Source organism: Equus quagga, chromosome 11 (assembly GCF_021613505.1).
Source record: "Equus quagga isolate Etosha38 chromosome 11, UCLA_HA_Equagga_1.0, whole genome shotgun sequence".
NCBI lineage: Eukaryota > Metazoa > Chordata > Mammalia > Perissodactyla > Equidae > Equus > Equus quagga.
Genome location: NC_060277.1, coordinates 81,733,610 through 81,747,901, shown reverse-complemented (window position 1 = coordinate 81,747,901; position 14,292 = coordinate 81,733,610). Strand labels below are relative to the sequence as shown.

The window sequence follows — 14,292 nt, the reverse complement described above, 5'->3', positions numbered from 1 at the left end:
GGAAGGGAAAGAAAGAATGGTAGGAGGGAAAGAAAAAAAATAGTAGGTAGGGAGGGTAAAAAATAGTAGGTGGGGTAATTTGTGGTACATTAAAGCTCTGCTACAAGTAGAGAATTCCTTACGGATAATCATATTCAAAAAACTAATAAAATGACTAAAAAATCTCTTCTTTCGATAATTGTACTATGCTTATCTAAGAGAATATCCTTGTCTTTAGAAATTACATATTGAAATTATGTAGGAATAAGGGGCTACTAAGCCTACAAATTACTCTGAAACAATTTAGGAAAAATCTGGTGTGTGCGTGTGTGTGGGGGCGGGTTCGTGTACACATGCACTTGAACGCTAAGGCAGATATGTCAAACTGCTAACCTTGGGGAGTCTGGGTGTGTGAGAATCCCTTTCAGTGGTCTGTAACTTTTGTCTAAGTCTGAGTCTACATCAAAATTAAAAAAATGAAAAACCAAGTACTCATTGTGGGACAAATATTAATTATTCTCTCTAAACATTTCAATAAAGGACATGCTAAAAAAAATTTTTGAAACTTGGCAAAAACAAAATGGTTTGAGAATTGAGATAAAAAGTCTAGTTAACAAATTATGTATGTATATTGAACTAATAATACCTTCAAAGTATATAACTCAAATTCACATCATTTAATCCACTAATAATTATTAAATTGTCTATAATATAAGGGAGAATAATATAATGCTCTAAAATTTTAGGATTTTGTGACCAAGTTTTTAAAAAGAAAAGGAAACAAGGAATTTATCTAAGTTCATAAAGTAGGGTAGCACAGGAATACACCAGATGATTAATAGTTTCAACCCATCTAAGGGCAAAGAGAAAGAGAGTAGCAAGAGAGTGAAAGAGAATGAGGGAGAGATTTTATCTTTTTATTATGGAAAATTTTAATATATGCAAAAGTGGACTCACTTTCCACCCCTCCCCACAAATATTGTGAATTAAATTCTAACATCACACGATTTCACGCATACAATTTCTATCACTATCTTAGAGATGTATTTGGAGAAGCTCATTCAAAAAAAGACAGCTAATTCTTTGCATCACAAAAACAGCATAGCTCTGAAATCTTCAAAATAACAACAATAAACACCAGAAACAAAACTAAAATTAAATGCAAGAAGAATAATTTTGAGTATTCTTTCACTAGATTCAGGAAAGACAGACAAAAATTCAGAAGTACTTTGTAGAATTGTACAGTGCTGGGTCAAATCAAGAAGGTACAATTAAGCACTGACACTTCTGCGAATGAAAAACTAACTCGAAAATTATGGTTCAAGATTGAGTACCATTTTTATTTGATTCTACATCTCCCAGAAATATAATATCACACGAACAAAAAAAATGAGCTAATAGTAAATAAAGTTCATAACTCCTTTACTCTTGCTAGCCACTCTTATTTATCTTAAAGAAACTAAGAAAGAGAACTCAGAATTCTATTGAAATTATACTATTACTGAACATAAAGAGTTAAATAGCTGAAATCGATTAAAAGAAATACAGGCCAAAGGATCTGTATCGTAAAACATCTGATTAGGGACCTAGATTTGCTGTAATTTTTCCTCCTTTTTTTCCTTAATATGCTAGAAACTCAATTTTATTTTTGCATTCAGCAACAGGATCACTTTATATAGAAACACCACTCCACTAGGTAGAGGGTCAATTTCTGTGTGTTGGTGGAATCTGGAGTTCAAAGGCCTCCTCCCTGAGAATGAGTATTTCTTTTCTTTCTCTTTTTTTTTTTTTTTGAGGAAGATTAGCCCTGAGCTAACTGCTGCCAATCCTCCTCTTTTTGCTGAGGAAGACTGGCTCTCAGCTAACATCCGTGCCCATCTTCCTCTACTTTATTATAAGTGGGACGCCTACCACAGCATGGCTTGCCAAGCGGTGCCATGTCCGCACCAGGGATCCGAAGCTGCGAACCCCAGCCTGCCGAAGCAGAACGTGCACACTTAACCACTGTGCCACCGAGCCGGCCCCAAGAATGCGTATTTCTTCTCACAAATGTGACTTCTGTAAACACATCACCACCTAGCACAACAACATTAAGGAACATTGATATACCAGCCAAATAATTTAATCTATTCGTTTTGTTGGGAAAAATCCTTAAGAATATTGGAAGCCAATATGGGGTTTTCACCTGACTACCCGAATAAAGAATTTTAAGACAGTTGTTCTATTTCAAATTAGGTTAAACTTCAGGATTGCTTATTGATAAAAATAGGTAATTTGCTTATAGACATATATATTTTATGGTACAAAATGGGATTTCAGAGTTATTATACAATTGAATATCTAATGATACCTTAGACATAAGCAGTTTATTTTTAAGAACCCAAAGAAGTAATAATTTTATATTCCTAACAGGTAGGAATCTAAAAAAATTTTAAATAGCTAAAATAAGCACAAAGATATCAAGTGAGCCAGCAAAAGTCTTTGAGGATGTTAATGACCAATAGAGTAAAGCCCAAATCTTAGGACTCTGGCTTTTGAAAATTACCCAGAATATCACATTGTCCTGACACTAATGACAGATTATTGTATGTGAATTATACCTCAATATAGATGACTTTTTAAAAGTATTAGAAACATGATTGTCATCTAAAGTTCTCTCCTTAGTATTTATGTCAGTCAAAATTTGCGAATCGTTATAAATCCAAATTGTATCCAAAAAGAGCAAGAAAATGAAACTGTACTTTCAGACAAAGCCACAAGGCAGTAAGTATAAGACTGAATAGATGGATCTGGTTTTTATTAGCCAATACTAGTTTCACAACTTGTCACTGCTTTGTTTTTTCTATGAATGTGTGTGTGTACATGGTTGTGTGTCAGTATGTTTGTGCATGTTCTGTACTTTGTACTTAATCTGCTGCCATTAAGTCTCATATGGGCTGGAAATGAAGAACATAATCAAAACCACCCAAAGAAAAAGCATGTTTTATTTTTATATATTCAATCCTATAAAATCGCCATTAAAAAGATATCAAGCCTGAGGCCTTACCCTGTTCGTTTGGTGATGGTCCCCAAGGTCATTGGCTGCTTGATTTGTGCAAGAGGCATCAACACCATCAAGCTGGGGAGAGGAGAGAGCCGAGGGTTGCCAGGGTTGTTGTTGGCAAAATTATTGTAGGAGTCTTGGCTGTTTAGTTTCCCTACAAAGAGAAAAATAAAGAAAAGCATCACGAAGGGAAGTTTCCTTCTCTGGCAGGGTTTTCACTGACTCCACTAACCATTTAAGAAAGTTACCAAAGACAGAACTGATTATAAAAGAATCATGGTTATGTGGAGGGGGAAAAAACATAAAAGATACTAGTTACATCGAGTGTGACTCAATTATAAACAGAAACTTTAGTCTTTGGAGATGGAAGAATGGAGGATACAGAATTGGATAGAAGTTAAACGGTTATACAAATAATTAGTGTAAAATTTAATTATAATTTTATGGTGTTATAAAGAAATATAGGATTTTAAGAGAAAATAAAAGGAGAAGATCTAAATGAGTCTAGAGGAACCATGGAGCATTTCCCTAAACAAGCTTGAGAGTAAGTAGGGAGAATATTCCAGTCGGGGCGGCGGGGGAGGGGGGGGGGGGGGGGGGGGGGGGGGGGGTGGTCACAAGAAATGTGAGTCATAAGGATGAGTATCCATAGAGAATAGCATGAGAGACATAGGATGAGATCAAAGTCATAGGCAAAAATATCGCCTTCCTCCCAATATCTACCACTCCCTACCATAAAATTAAAAAACACAAATCAACACATTTCCCTTTGTTTATGCTGGGCATTAATAACAAAAATAAAAAGAATATCTACGGACAGCTAATCTTTGACTAAGGAGCTGAGAACATACAATGGAGAAAGGAAAGTCTCTTCAACAAATGGTGTTGGGAAAACTGGATAGCCACATGTAAAAGAATGAAAGTAAACCATTCTCTTATGCGATCTACAAAAACAAACTCAAAATGGATCAAAGACTTAATGGTAAGACCTGAAACCATAAGACTTCTAAAAGAAAATATATAGGCAGTACACTCTTTGACATCAGTCTTAAAAGGATCTTTTCAGACACTATGTCTTCTCAGACAAGGGAAACAACAGAAAGAATAAACAAGTGGGACTTCATCAGACTAAAGAGCTTCTACAAGGCAAGGGAAAACAGGATTGAAACAAAAAGACAAGTCACCAACCAGGAAAAAAAATTTGCAAATCATATATCTGACAAAGGGTTAATCTCCACAATATATAAAGAACTCACAGAACTCAACAACAAAAAATCAAACCACCTGATCAAAAAATGTGCAGGGGATATGAACAGACATTTCCCCAAAGAAGATATATGGATGGCCAATAGGCACATGAAAAGATGCTCATCATCACTGATCAGCAGGAAACTGCAAATCAAAACTACACTAAGATATCACCTTACACCATTAGAACGGCTATAATAACCAAGACAAAAAATAACAAATGTTGGAGAGGTTGTGGAGAAAAAGGAAGATTTCTCAAAAATGGAGATTTCTCAAAAAATTAAAAATAGAAATACTATATGACCCAGCCATCCTACTACTGGGTATCTATCCAAAGAACTCGAAATCAGCAATTCAAAGAGACTTATGCACCCCTATGTTCATTGAAGCATTATTCACAATAGCCAAGACGTGGAAGTAACCTAAGTGCCCATCGACTGATGACTGGATAAAGAAGATATGGTGTGTATATATATATACAATGGAATACTACTCAGCCACAAAAAATGACAAAATTGTCCCATTCACAACAACATGGATGGACCTTGAGGGTATTATGTTAAGTGAAATAAGCCAGATAGAGAAAGACAATCTCTGTATGATTCCACTCATATGTGGAAGATAAACAAACACATGGACAAAGAGAACAGATTAGTGGTTCCTAGGAGTAGGGGGATGGGGGGTGGGCACAAAGGGTGAAGGGGCTCACCCATAAGATGACTGACAGATAATAGTGTACAACTGAAATTTCACAATGTTGTAAACTATCATAACCTCAATTAAAAAAATAAAAAGAATTGTCATTATGACTCACTAATAGCCAGGGGGAAAGAAAACCTCTGTGAAATAAAATCTGATCTGCAGAGAAAGAAATTACTCTCAGCTCAACAGTAAGCCAAACTCCTCTTACGCACTTACCTATTCTCCCTCTCCATGGTTTTGCATTTGCCAGAATGTCCTATATGTGAAATCACAAAATACGTAGCTTATTGGGTCTAGTTTCTTCCACCTGCCAATAAGCATCTGAGATTCATCCACTCTACATTTTCCCACATGTATCAAAAGCTCTTTTCTTTTTGGTTCCTGAATATGATCCCATTGTATGCAGTTACTTCAATTTGTTTATCCAGTTTTGGTAAGAGGACATTTCGTTCCTTTCCAGCTTTTGGCTATTAGAAACAAAGTTGCTATAAACATTTGTGTACAGGTTTTTGTATGAATGTAAGGGGGGCTTTTTGGATAAATAATCTAGGAATGGAATTGCTGGTCATAGTAAATGAATGTTTGCATGGACATAATAATCGTATATTTAAGGTTATGAGAAAATGTCAAACAGTTTGACAAAGTAGCTGAACCATTTCACATTCCCACAAGCAAAGTATGACAGTTTCAGTTCTTCTGCATCCTCACCAGAATTTGGTGTTGTCACTCTTTTTTGATTTTAGCTATTCCGGCTTTGATTTGGATTTCTCTAACGACCAATAATGTTTAGCTTTTTTTATTGTTCATGTACTTGTCACCCATATTTCTTCTTTGGTAAAGTGTTTGTTCAAATCTTTTGTCCATTTTAAAAGTTGGGTTAATCTTTTTACTGAGATATAATTCGTCTACTGTGAAACTCGCCCTTTGAAAGTGTACAGTTCTGCGGTGTTTAGGGTATTCTACGGAGTAGTACCATCATAATCACTATCTAATTTCAGAACATTTCCATTACCTAAAAAGAAAGCCTATACCCATTAGCAGTCACTCTTCCTTTGCTTGACCCCTCAGCTTTTGACAACCAGGAATCTCCTTTCTGTTTCTATGGATTTGCCTATTCTAGATATTTCATATAAATGGAATCATACAATGTGGCCTTTTGTGACTGTTTCTTTCACTTAGAATGTTTTCAAGGTTCATCCACATTGTGCCATGTATCAATAGTTTATTCCTTTTTATAGCCAAATAATATTCCATTGTATGAATATAACACATTTTACTTATCCATCCATCAGGTGCACAGGCTTTCACGTGGACATGTGTTTTCAACTTTCTTGGGTATATACACCTAAGAGTAGAGTTGTTGGGTCTATATTTAACCTTTTGAGGAACTGCCAAACTATGGCTGCACCAATGGATGAGGGCTCTAACTTACCCACATCCTCAACAACACTTGTTATTGTCTTTTTTATTTTAGCTGTCCTAATGCGTGTGAAGTGGTATTTCATTGTAGTTTTGATTTGCATTTCCCTAAAAACTAACGATGTCAAACATCTTTTTCATGTACATTTTAGTAATTTGTATACCTTCTTTGGAGAAATATCTACCCAAAACCTTTGCCCATTTAAAAATTGGGTTGTCTTTTTATTGTTCAGTCCTAAGAGTTAATTATATTCTCTGGATAAAAGTCCCTTATCAGGGGTTGGCCCCGTGGCCGAGTGGTTAAGTTCCCGTGCTGCGCTGCAGGCGGCCCAGTGTTTTGTTGGTTCGAATCCTGGGCGTGGACATGGCACTGCTCATCAAACCACGCTGAGGCAGCGTCCCACATGCCGCAACTAGAAGGACCCACAACCAAGAATATACAACTATGTACCAGGGGGCTTTGGGGAGAAAAAGGAAAAAAATAAAATCTTAAAAAGAAAAACAAAGTCCCTTATCAAATACATGATTTGCAAATATTTTCTCCAATTCCATGTGCTGTCTTTTCACTTTCTTCACAGTGTGCTTTGAAGCATAAAAGTTTTTCATTTTGATGAAGTCTAATTTATTGATTTTTTTCATTAGTTGTTTGTGCTTTTATTGTCATATCTGAGAAACCATTGCCTAATCCAAGGACACAAAGATTTATGTCTATGCTTCTTCCTAAAAGTTTTATATTTTAGCTCTGACATTTAGGTCTCTGATCCATTTTTAATTAATTGTTATAAATGATGTAAAGTAGAGGTTCAACTTCATTCTTTTGAACGTTGGATATCCACTTGTTTCAGCACCATTTGTTGAAAAGACTATTCTTTCCTACCTCAATGGATTGTCCTGGCACCCTTGCTGAAAATCAAACGACTACAAATGTAAGGATTTATGGATCTTATTCTCAAATTTTAAACGTTCCTTATATAATCTAGATGTAAGTCTTTTGTAAGATGTACAATTTTCTAATACTTTTTAACACACAGTGACTTGTCTTTTCATTCTCTTACAGATCTTTTAACAAGCAAAGATCATTTTTCATAAAGTCCATGTTTGTTTTGTATATTTGGTGTTGAATTGCTAAACTACTGATGAACTACTTGCCTAACCTGAGGTCACAAAAATTCAATCTAAAAGTTTTTCAGTTTTATATCTTACATTTATATATGTGATTTATATGATATGACATAATTGAGTTAATTTTCTGTAAGTTATGAAATGTGACTTTAAAAAAATATAGTAATGAAATGAAAGGAAACAAATGACAGCAAATGAAACAAAAATCCCTAAAGTTTAGCTGAAGTTTACCCCAACCGGACAAATACAAGTTTAGAATTTTTTTCAGTTTGTTTTTTTAACCAGTCCCCTCAAAATATTACCTATAATGTCTATTACTCCAGTACTGTGATACTTAAAGCAAGAGGCAAGGTCAGATCTATGATCTCTTTCATTTTTTCCATTTAACTAATATCCTGGCCTAATGACAAATTTTAAGCTAAATTTTGTTGAGCTGAAGTTTTATGCCAATTCCTAATGATTTCTTAACGTAAACAGAAATCACATACAGTCAGTGAAAAGAAACAGACCAGAATATTAGAAGGGAACATATTATATCCTGGAGCAGAAGCACCCACTTGGACATTTATTATTTCTATATTTTTGGTGTCACTATCTTGCAGCCTACAGCTACAAAATTCAAATAAGTTACAAGTCTCACAGAGAGAACAGCATGAAATATAAAAGCAGAAATTATTACATTATCAAAGTCCTCTTCAGATATAAGCCATACAGAATTAGAAAATTTAGATCAATTTACTTCTTTCTGAATTTCCATAACGCTTCAAAATGCTGTCATATTGAGAATTGGGTTCCTAAACAATTGATGACTTCTAAAATAGGTATTACACAAATCTCTGCCCAAATTAACAGAGAACTCACTGAAGACAATACTTTAAATTTCAAAACTCTTACAACCCCTGTTCAGTCAACTTTTTCCAAGGGAGAACAATAATTGTGAGGCATCTTTGTTTCAGTAAATAACAGTTTTTCAGAGGGACTAAAGATAGAAAAAGAATAGAGAAAAATCATATTGAATTCCTTTTCTTTCTAAACACAGTCAGTGGTTTATGGCAGTTCTTTGACGCGTTATTATATCCAACAAAACTTAGCGCTTCCATCTACACCTTGTCATTATCTGCAAAAACGTCAGCTGGGATTCCGATAGGGAAGGCACTGCATCTGTACACTGGTTTAGGGTGTACTGCCATCTTAACAATATTAAGTCTTCCAAGCCAAAAACATGGGATGTCTTTCCACTTATTTAGGTATTCTTTAATTTCTTTGACTATTGTTTTATAGATTTCAGGGTACAAGTTTTATACATTTTTGGTTAAATTTATTCCTATTTTATTCTTTTTTGATGCAACTTGTAAATAGAACTGTTTTCTTCATTTCACTTTTGAGATTGTTCATTGCTAGTGTAGAGAAATACAACTAATTTCTGTGCATTGATCTTGCATCCTATAATCTTTCTGAACTTGTTTCTTAGCTCTAATAGTTTCCTGTAGATTCCTTAGGAATTTCTATATACCCAATCATGTCATCATCAAAGAAAAGAGTTTTACTTCTTCCCTTCTAGTCCAGATGCCTTCTATTTCTTTTATTGCCTAATAACCCTGGTTACAATTTCTAGTACAATGTTGAACAGTGGAAAGAGCAGAGTATGATTCATTTTGAGTTAATTTTTGTATACAGAGTGAGGGATGAGTTAAGGTTCATTGTGCTTATTGCTTTGAAAATGGTTGTCCACTTGTTTCATCACCATTTGTTAAAAAGATTATCCCTTCTTCAGTGAATTTTCCACCTTTGTCAAAAACAAATTGGCCATAAATATTTGGGTCTATTTGTGGATTCTGTTCCACTGATCTATGTGGCTATCCTTTCACCAATACCACATTTTCTTGATTACTATAGTTTTATAGTCAGTGTTATTTTCAAATCGTTGTTGTTGAATTTTCATAAAAAGTATCTGCCCCAGTTATATGGTTAGCAATAAATATAGTATTTTATAAATAATAGCAACAGCAAACACATACATATAAATTTTGTTTTTACTAATTTGAACTAAGGAGACAAATTTATATAGAAAACAAAAGAATCCTCCCCAAAAAGGTCCTAATATCTTATTTCTAAAAGACATCCTGAAAGACATTCACTCTTAAAATAGCATGGATTCAGAAAAGACGGAGAACTACTACGCCATATCTAACGCTAGCTTCAGAGGGGATGGAAAGGTAAGAGGTGCCTTTTAAAAAATCATTTCAAGATGAAATTGCAGAATTAGGATCATGGCTTAACCAAATGTGACTTCTTTCTTGGACACAAATCTATGAAATTATCAAATTAAATACCTAAAATGTCTCTTTAGCAAAATAAGGAGAAAGATAATAAATTCACACAAATAAAATAAATATTTATCTCTCTATCCCCCCAATTTCCAAATCAGAAGCCACATTAGAGTTAATTGAAGCAACCCACATCCATTGTAGGGATAACAAAAGACAACATTCAGAATGTGCACCAGATGCTTTAGGCCTTTTACTAAATTACAAAATAATACCTACACTTACACAACATAGAACCTTCTAGGTAATACGAAGAGTAGTATTCCATTACAATATGTTATATTTGTGGAGGAATAACAGAAAAACTGTTTTATAGTTAAGTCAAAGTAATTTATTATGACACTCAAGACCAACTTAGATGTAAATAGTTGCAAGATTCATCATTACGCAAATATGGTAATACAAATTTGGATCTGAAATCAGACCACAACATTAAATATGTCACAAGGTAATGAAATTCAAGGACTGTGTACAACATACACATTTCGCAACTAGTAGTCAAATATTTGTTGAGTGCCTTGGCCTAAGATTACACACTGTGAGGACTGAATTCTCTGTTATCATGAAGCTTACAGTCTAATATGCATGAAACAGGAATAATTAAGTGCTAATTGCCTAGTATTAAAGATAAGTACACATGGGATCAATTATTTGGAGAAGAGACCACAGAGCAGATGGGACATGATCTATGCTTTGAAAGATGCACAAAATATGGGTAAAAGTAGGAGAGAAGAAATTTTCTGAGCATGAAGGATAACATGAAGAGCAGACGGTATAAACGAATGCCACATAAGTGAGCGATAGTAAGGAGTGTCTAACCAGAGGACAGGATTACAATGGAAAGCAGTGGGAAGATGAAATGACTTCATTTTTAGAAGAACCTTCCAAATGAGGCAGAGGAGTAGAAACTTAGGTAAGTTCTTCAGCAAGGGAACAGTACAGATTTGGAGATCAATTTAACTTTATAGACAGGACAGGTGGTCTAGAAAAATGAAGTAATGCACTGAGAAGCTCCAAATCTTGTGGTTTAGTTAGCCATGACTTAAAATCCCTTCACTGGCTCACCAGGGTAAAGAACAACTTCAGAATAACATACAAGGGACTTCAGACCTAGCCCTCTCTGTCTGCTACTGTACCGTCAAGCAACACCCAAGTGTGGATGGGCTTTTACTCTTGGTGTCTGTGTTTATGATGTAACATCTGAAAAAGTAAAGTAAGTTGGGTAGATTTCATATTCATAAGAAGAGGGGTAGTGTCTGTCTTAAATTTTACTGGCTATGGTAAGCAATTTATAAAAAGAGATTTAATGAAAGAATAAATGTGTTAATAAAATGGTCAATGATGACACAGCTCAGGAAGGCAAACTCAGAGAAAAAGCTACTAATTCTGGTAATCTTCAATAGGGTGGTTTAAGTAAAGACGTGGAAAAGTCAGACAGAAAGGGATAAGTAAAGGCAACACTGATAGGAAATGATCAAGGTAATGGGCATAGAACACAGATTTAAGGACTCTGAGACTGAAAAGAAGACATTAACAAGAGGAGATACTGTACCAAGCAAAGATTTCATTCAACATTCATTCTTTCACTTTCACTTTTTGAGCCTTATTGGTATGAGGCCCTGTTCTAGTCCTGGATGAATAAGCCCAAGGGACTCCTAAAGAGTTCATAACACAACAAGACAGAAAGATATATAAACAAAAAATCTGAATTGGGAGAAAACATGCTAATAAAGGTATCTGCAAAATGTCTCAGGACTAAAAAGGAAGAAGGCATTTGTATTGTTGTTGTTGAAAGGGAGATAAGGTACACAAATTTTCAGCATAGAGGAAGGAACTTGTATCTTCTTACCCTCTCTTTCCTAACAGAAAATAAAGCATAAGATGAGAGATGTGTGAACAATCATATCAGGAGTTAGTAAAATGACGGAACTAGCTTAGACAAGAAATTTCATTAGCTGACATTATGATTTACACGTAAATAAAAAACACCAAATTTAAAAGTGAAAGTTCATATTCAATAAATAAAACGCACAAAAACAGTATAACGATCCTTTCTTCCCTTTCCTATTGTCCAAAGTCTTTGGTTAAAAATGATTTTTCACTATCTCTGTGGATTTTCTTTGAAAATGCAGCTAGAGTTTAACAAACCTCCAGATTTATCCTCCACAAAAACTGGAGATTCCTCCAGAGAAGGGGCAGTGTCTTACTAATCGTTGACAGCTCAATAAATGTTTGCTGAATGAATGAAGGAAATATATTTTTTCCCACATCCAGGAAGTCCAAGGAAATATTGCCCTATGTTCTATAGGAAAAAAATTAATTTTGGAGAGGATTCAAAGTACTTCAGAAGATAGCCAGATGCTGGAATCCATGGCTTTCTCTATTCTGCTTAGTCTCATATTGACTGGGCCAGGAGACTAGACTTGATAACTCTAAGAATAGATCTTTAGACACTTCCTTATGGTCATATTAAGCCTGAATTTCCAAGCCAGGATTTTTCATTAAGTCTGAAGCCTCTTAATATAAGGAGGTTCAGCAGGAAGAAACTTGTAGTATCCCAAGTCTTGGCCATGGATTAAGTCTGTCCCTCTTTTTTATGCTTCACTTTCCCTTTGGAGAGGGATAGTAGCACTATTTCTTTGCTTCACCTCTCAGGCATATAACAGTAAAATCAAAAATTTCTGAGATCAATGAAGAGTCACTACATAAATGCTAAATGTCACCTTCACTAACTGTTCTTTACTATACTTTTCTCTTTCTTCTTTATTGTATGAGCACAATGAAAATAGCAGAGGCTGTTTAATTGCAGTTTTGGTAGCGGGCTTCATAAAACCTTAAAATACATGTAATATTTCACACACCATTATACTTTCAAATTCCAGCTGGGACAAGACCTGTAAGTGACAAATGCCATGAGAATGGATATTCTCACAGTATTTCTGGCACATCCAAACAGAGGAAGTCCCAAAAATCTCATGAGAAAATAAGCTCTTCTAAGACTCTCATCCCAGTTTTTTGGGCTTATTCTCTATAGATAAACTTCCATAAACCTTCAAGCTTTTGGGTCTTTATCCAAATCCACTAGAGCTTTGATCCTCTAGAGGTTTACCAGTCCCCAAGGTAGATGGAGTTCTCCTGGGGGAAAAAAAATCCCAAGTTGCAATAAAATGGTTTCTCAATAAATTAAAGAAGGAATTCTATTTGGGAATAGAAAATCATTTAAAAATCAGAATTTATAAAACATCCTTTGATGTTTAAAGCTAAGATATTTTGTTTTTTCAGTTGCTTATTTGTTTATGTTATTATTGTTTTTAATGTTACAATACAAAGCACTGAGTATTAACATTACAATACAAAGCAAAGCTCACATTGGGGTTTAACCACTGATTTTCTGTGTTTACTTGAACAAGTTTGCATTTTTGAAAAAGGAACTATGAAAACAACTTCTTCATGTGCTCTCTTTTTGTTTTTCTTCTACATTTGGATGGAGAATATCTGCAGGTACCTCATACTTTGGGGGAAAGCAACTCTCAGTCTCCATATTAACACAGTACCACTGTCTGTGCATGAGGTTGACATGATACAATCTGTTTACTAAAAGCTTTGCTAACTTCAAAATGCCATCTTATCACTTAAGAATTGTCCAAAAGTATGTTTTCTCAGACATTCTATACTATAAAAACACAGAGGAAAAATGGATCAAGTTGAGGATGAAAGTACAGAGAGAAAATAACAATGGGCTTTGTTGCTGCACTGGAGGAACAGCTTGTCAGGTCTGCTCTTCAGAGGGGCATATTCCCAAACCAGTCATCATTAACGGACTCACTTCCACAGGAAAAAAAGACAGAGTCTGAAAACTCCGGACAAAAGAAACCCCTGCAGACAAAGTAAAAACAAATTAAAAGACCCATTATAAAACACAGATGCTACAAGGAAAATAAACTTTCCAAGATTTACTGGGCTTTGACAAACTTGAACATTTGTGGAAAAGACATCAGCAACAACTCCCAGGTAATGTGGCTGCAAAGCTAGACTCCTTTCTGTTTTATCTTTACCCTCTCTGCAGAGGCTGCCAGGTTGGTATTCTTAGCTTCTGAATGCAGTGATGTGAGAACATGTGAACGTGGCAAACTGCCAGCTACAAGAAATTTCTGAAGCCAGCAAGATCCTGAAATTGTTCATCATTTCAGATTATGCTAAATATTAAAGTTAACATCAGTGTATCTGTGTATATGTATGATTTCTTCTTAAACACAAACAAGAAGAGGAAAAATAGACATAAATGTAATTATATGCCTCCCCTCCCCCTTTAAAAAATTTCCCTATTACCATACTGGGAAGCAACGGGAATAAAAGCAGTTAAAATAACATCAAGCAATCAAGGGATCAGAGTTGTAGATCAGACAGTACCTTATCAGTGAGAAAGAGAAAACTTTTTGGTACAGGCTTCCA

At 35.0% G+C, this 14,292-nt stretch overlaps 1 protein-coding gene across 10 annotated transcripts in view; it reads right to left on the bottom strand.

The window, feature by feature from the left end:
* BCAS3 (BCAS3 microtubule associated cell migration factor) overlaps nucleotides 1-14,292 on the bottom strand; it is a 570,105-nt gene that overhangs the window by 308,091 nt on the left and 247,722 nt on the right. For all 10 annotated transcript variants that reach the window (XR_006890461.1, XM_046674305.1, XM_046674308.1 and 7 more), the window contains exon 16: nucleotides 3,026-3,176. Coding sequence is in view for 9 of the 10 variants with exons in the window: in XM_046674305.1 (XP_046530261.1) it covers nucleotides 3,026-3,176 (151 nt within the window). In the remaining variant the exon portion in view is untranslated. The remainder of the gene's footprint in view (nucleotides 1-3,025; nucleotides 3,177-14,292) is intronic.